Source organism: Silurus aristotelis (assembly GCF_946808225.1).
Source record: "Silurus aristotelis genome assembly, chromosome: 27".
NCBI lineage: Eukaryota > Metazoa > Chordata > Actinopteri > Siluriformes > Siluridae > Silurus > Silurus aristotelis.
The window spans coordinates 14,961,902-14,966,309 of record NC_139600.1 but is presented as its reverse complement, the minus strand read 5'-3'; the positions used below and the strand labels follow the sequence as shown (position 1 = coordinate 14,966,309).

Below are 4,408 nucleotides of genomic sequence, written 5' to 3'. Positions count from 1 at the left end.
GAATATTGAATCAATTTTAGCCAATTTTATAGCCAGTAATGACACATTTAAAATTTAGTAATCGAACACACACACACACACACACACACATACATATATATATTAGGGCTGTCAATTAATTGAAATATTTAATTGCGATTAATCACATGATTGTCACGAGTTAACATGATTAATCGCAAATTTATCGCACACTTGTATCTGTTCTAAATGTACTATAAATGAATACTTTTCAAGTTTTTAATACTTTAATGATGTTCATGAACAAATATTGACGCTTTATGCAAATTTTTTTATTAAATGTCAAAGTTTAATTACACCATGTGGACAAAAGTTTGTGGACACCTGAACACATCGCTATGTGCTCCTTTCTGAAAATCACATTCCGTATTTAGTCCCCATTTGCTCTTATAATCAGTTCCACTCTTCTGGAAAGATGTTCCACTAGATTTTGTGGAGATTTTCATGAGATTCATTCAGCCACGAGTGTGTTAGTAAAGTCAGGTAGAGATGGAGATGAGGGGTGCAGTCAGTGGGAAAAGGTTTTTGAGCTCTATAGCTGGAGATCTTCCACTTCAACACCATGTAAAGAATATTTTTATGGAGCTGGCTTTGTGTACAGGGGCATTGACATGTTGGAACAGGTTCGAGTCTCCTAGTTTAAGTGAAGGAAAAACTTCATGAATCCAAAACCATTTAATACAATTATGTGCCTCTGGAACCACATGTGGGTGGGAAAAGTCAGGTGTCAAAACACTTTTGTCCATCTCGTGTATGATTAACTGCTACGTTCTCACTGTGTGTGCAGCTCAGTACTTTGCGAGTACGATGATGATCGTGGGCTTGTCTGTCGTGGTCACCGTCCTCGTCCTGCAGTTTCACCACCACGATCCACACGGAGGCAAAATGCCAAAATGGGTGAGGGCAAGAAGACACTTTTAAAGACGCTCTGAAGACGCTCTGAACTCGAGAACAGGGCAGATTTGGATCACACGTATACACATAATTCCAATCTGTGTAAAAGATATAATTACTGCCTTGAATTTAGTCTGACTTACTATTCCTGGGAATTTTTGAAACTAGGAGTTGGAGACTCTGGTGACGTCGGTGATTCTCGGGACCCGGTGCGAGATCCTTTCACACCCCTTTTCATTAGTAATGATGGAGCAGTGGAGTGGTGTGAAACGAGAGTTGGCCATAACTCCTTTATTAAAAACGGTGATGGAGCGAGTGCTGCACAGAGGGAATTTCAGCGTCATTACCAGTTGTCATGATCGTGTCCCGTCTGCGATGATGAAGCGTGTTGTGGAAGATAACGGCAAGGGGCTCCTCCGTTCGCACTCGTACGATCACCGTTCTTCTAAAAGATTTTTACAGTGTACGCTCGTTGTGCACTGAGATATTATAACTTAAGGCAAGGGGTTCGAAACGAGCTCGCACTGGTTCCGAACGATCACCGACGCCCCAGAAATCCTAGTGCTAAAACTTCCTGTTTCCCTGCACCACCCTGTATATGGAAATACAATTCTGATGTTATACATTATGTGTATTGAAAACACTGAATTACCTGAAAGGTCACAGCAGCCTGTAATAATGATTCATGGGGAGGTGGAAGCTTAGTGGTCCCTGTATTGCCAAGCTGCCTCTCTTGGGCCCTTGAGCAAGGCCCTTAACCCTTTGTGCACCATAGGGCGTTTAATCATCGTTCTGACCGCGAAGAAAGAATTTCCTTGTACTGTAATGCATTTGTGGCAAAAAAGCCTTTTTAATGCACTGTACAGTGTGTATGTATGAATACCGCAGCTTTATTTTCTGTTCATAAGACTGATTCTGAAAGGCGTATCTTAGACAGGATATACAATAATCATAGTAAAGGTAAAAAAAAAATGTCATAGTGGCATCCATGAAACTTTAATGTCCACTCATCTGACATTAAAAGGAACAAACACATTCAAGGTTCCGGGTTTTGGCTCACAGCCGCATGTCGGAATATTAAAATAGCACAGGGATTCCTGAGGCCTACAAATAAAGCCTGAGTCTGTGAGTGTGTTTTACACTGCTCCAAATAATTGAGAAGGAAAAACACTGGAATGACCCTCACGCTTTATGTGTCTGATTTTATAACCTTTTTTTTTTTGGTCTCATGCTGTTTTTTCTTTTTCCGTTGTTGTGCTCAGGTGCGGGTGATCCTGCTCCACTGGTGCGCTTGGTTCCTGCGCATGAAAAAGCCAGGTGATGAGCGCAAAACCGCTTACAGCTACTCGAGCGCCAGCACCAGCAGCCTGCAGATGAGCAGCGTGCCGGGCCAGATGGGCACCAACGGCCACACCAACCTCTACTTCGGCTTCCACTCGCCAGACAGCTCCTGCTGCCCCAACAGCAGCGACTCGGGCGTGTCGTGCGGAGTGTCCTGCGCCGGCGGGCATCGCGAAGCAGCCCCGGCTCTGTCAGGCGATCAGAGAGAGCTTCAGAGGCTCCTGGTGGAGGTGTCGTACCTGGCGCAGCGTTTCCGAGCCCAGGACGAGGCAGAGGCGGTGCGGGGCGAGTGGAAGTTCGCGGCGGCCGTAGTGGATCGCCTCTGCCTCGTCGCCTTTTCACTCTTTTCCATCATCTGCACCTTCGCCATCCTCATGTCGGCGCCCAACTTCATCGAGGCCGTCTCCAAGGACTTCACATGATCACCCTCTCTCACTGAAAATGAGAAAAACTAACCACTGCCTGTGTGTGTGTGTGTGTGTGTGTGTGTGTGTGTGTGTGTGTGTGTGTGTGTGTGTGTGTGTTGTAACAATTTCATCTGAGTCAGTAAATTGGTGAGTGAGTCAGTGAATCAGTGAGTGAGTCAGTGAATCAGTGAGTGAATCAGTAAATGAGTCAGTGAATCAGTGTGTGTAATATGCTGATCGTTTTTTTTTTGTCTTTAAAAGAGAAAAAATGAACTATTCCTTTTTACAGAAATGTGACTGTTTTGTGGCTGAAGGTTTTGTATATTTTCAGTTCCACATCCCAAGCGCACGACGAGCATCATATAGAAAACCATTGTGAGGTCTAATGTATCGAATCGAGCAGTTACACGTATCGAACAATAAGCAGATCTCTGCCGCAGACTGTACGTCTCTGTAACGTGTGTGTGTGTGTGTGTGTGTGTGTGTGTGTGTGTGTGTGTGTGTGTGTGTGTGTGTGTGTTAAATAAGTCCGAATGAGAGTCAGTCAGTGTGAGAGGATGTGATCGTGAGTCGGTGTGTACTTCAGAAGTATTTTGTGGTTGTTGAGAAATAGTTACTGATGAAAAATATGTAATCCGAGTGTATTTTTCAAAAAGTGTATTCTTTTCACAGCCCTCGTTGGACTGTAGTGTATCGTGGCCATTCACTGTAGTGGCTCTCAGCAGCCCTCGTGTAGCAGTAGGTATTTCACGTGTGTCACCTTAACACTTTCTAGTTTTTCACTGTGACCTTTCATTGTTAGACGCTGTGGTTTTGCTAAACGCCTGCCATATCGCAGACAGTGCTGTGAAAACGTATTTCCTCATTTTAAAAAAAGGACAACGATCCGAAACACGCCACCATATCGAAGGTTTTGGCGTGGGCTAGTCAAAGTCTGGACTTTAATCAGATTGAGATGCTGTGGCATGACCTTAAACAGGCCATTCATGCTCGAAACCCCTCCAATGTGGCGGATATAAAACAATTCTGCAAATGAGAGTGGGCCAAAATCCTTCTAGAGTGATGTAGGCTCATTGCCAGTTATCGTTTTTTTATAAGGCACAACCAGTTATTCGGTTTAGGGGCAATTACTTTTGCACATCGGGCCAGGAAGGCATGGACAGCCCTTTTTTCTCCTAATAAATAAAATCATCACTTAACTGCATTTTGTTTTTACTCTGTTTATCTTTGTGTAATATTAAGTTGCTGGATGATCTGAAAAATATGCAAAAAAAACAAGAAATAAATACAGGGAGCAAATACTTTTTCACAGCACAGTAGACACCTGCCTACATCTTTCTGTTGTTGTTTTGCTTCTACAAATGTGTTATTGTGTGTAGACAAATTCTAATGAACCTCAGAAACTTTGTATAAGGAAAGATACATGTGCCATAATTATTATTATTATTATTATTATTATTATTATTATTATTATTATGCCCACATATTTCTATAATTAACTCTTTACTACGGGCTACAGCTCATGTAGTGAACTATCACACCTTATTCCAACACGGCATCTTGTATTAACATCCTACTGCAATCCATGTATCTTACAGGAACTTTCCAAAAATCTGATTTGGCTGTCAACCCTGAATAAACTCGGACCTGCACACTGAAGTGTTTACTCGTATTCGTAGAGTTCAGTACTGAAGTGTACACGTGGTTCAGATGTTTCTGCACCGAAGAAGAAAATGTGGAATAATAGG

The 4,408-nt window shown here is 42.7% G+C and overlaps 1 protein-coding gene across 1 annotated transcript in view; it reads left to right on the top strand.

Moving 5' to 3' along the window:
* chrna8 (cholinergic receptor, nicotinic, alpha 8) overlaps positions 1 to 3,675 on the top strand; it is a 53,539-nt gene extending 49,864 nt beyond the window's left edge. The window contains exons 9-10 of the mRNA XM_083532915.1: positions 806 to 915; positions 2,175 to 3,675. Coding sequence (XP_083389041.1) covers positions 806 to 915; positions 2,175 to 2,675 — 611 coding nt within the window. The 3' untranslated portion in view covers positions 2,676 to 3,675. The remainder of the gene's footprint in view (positions 1 to 805; positions 916 to 2,174) is intronic.
* The last annotated feature ends 733 nt before the right edge of the window (positions 3,676 to 4,408 follow it).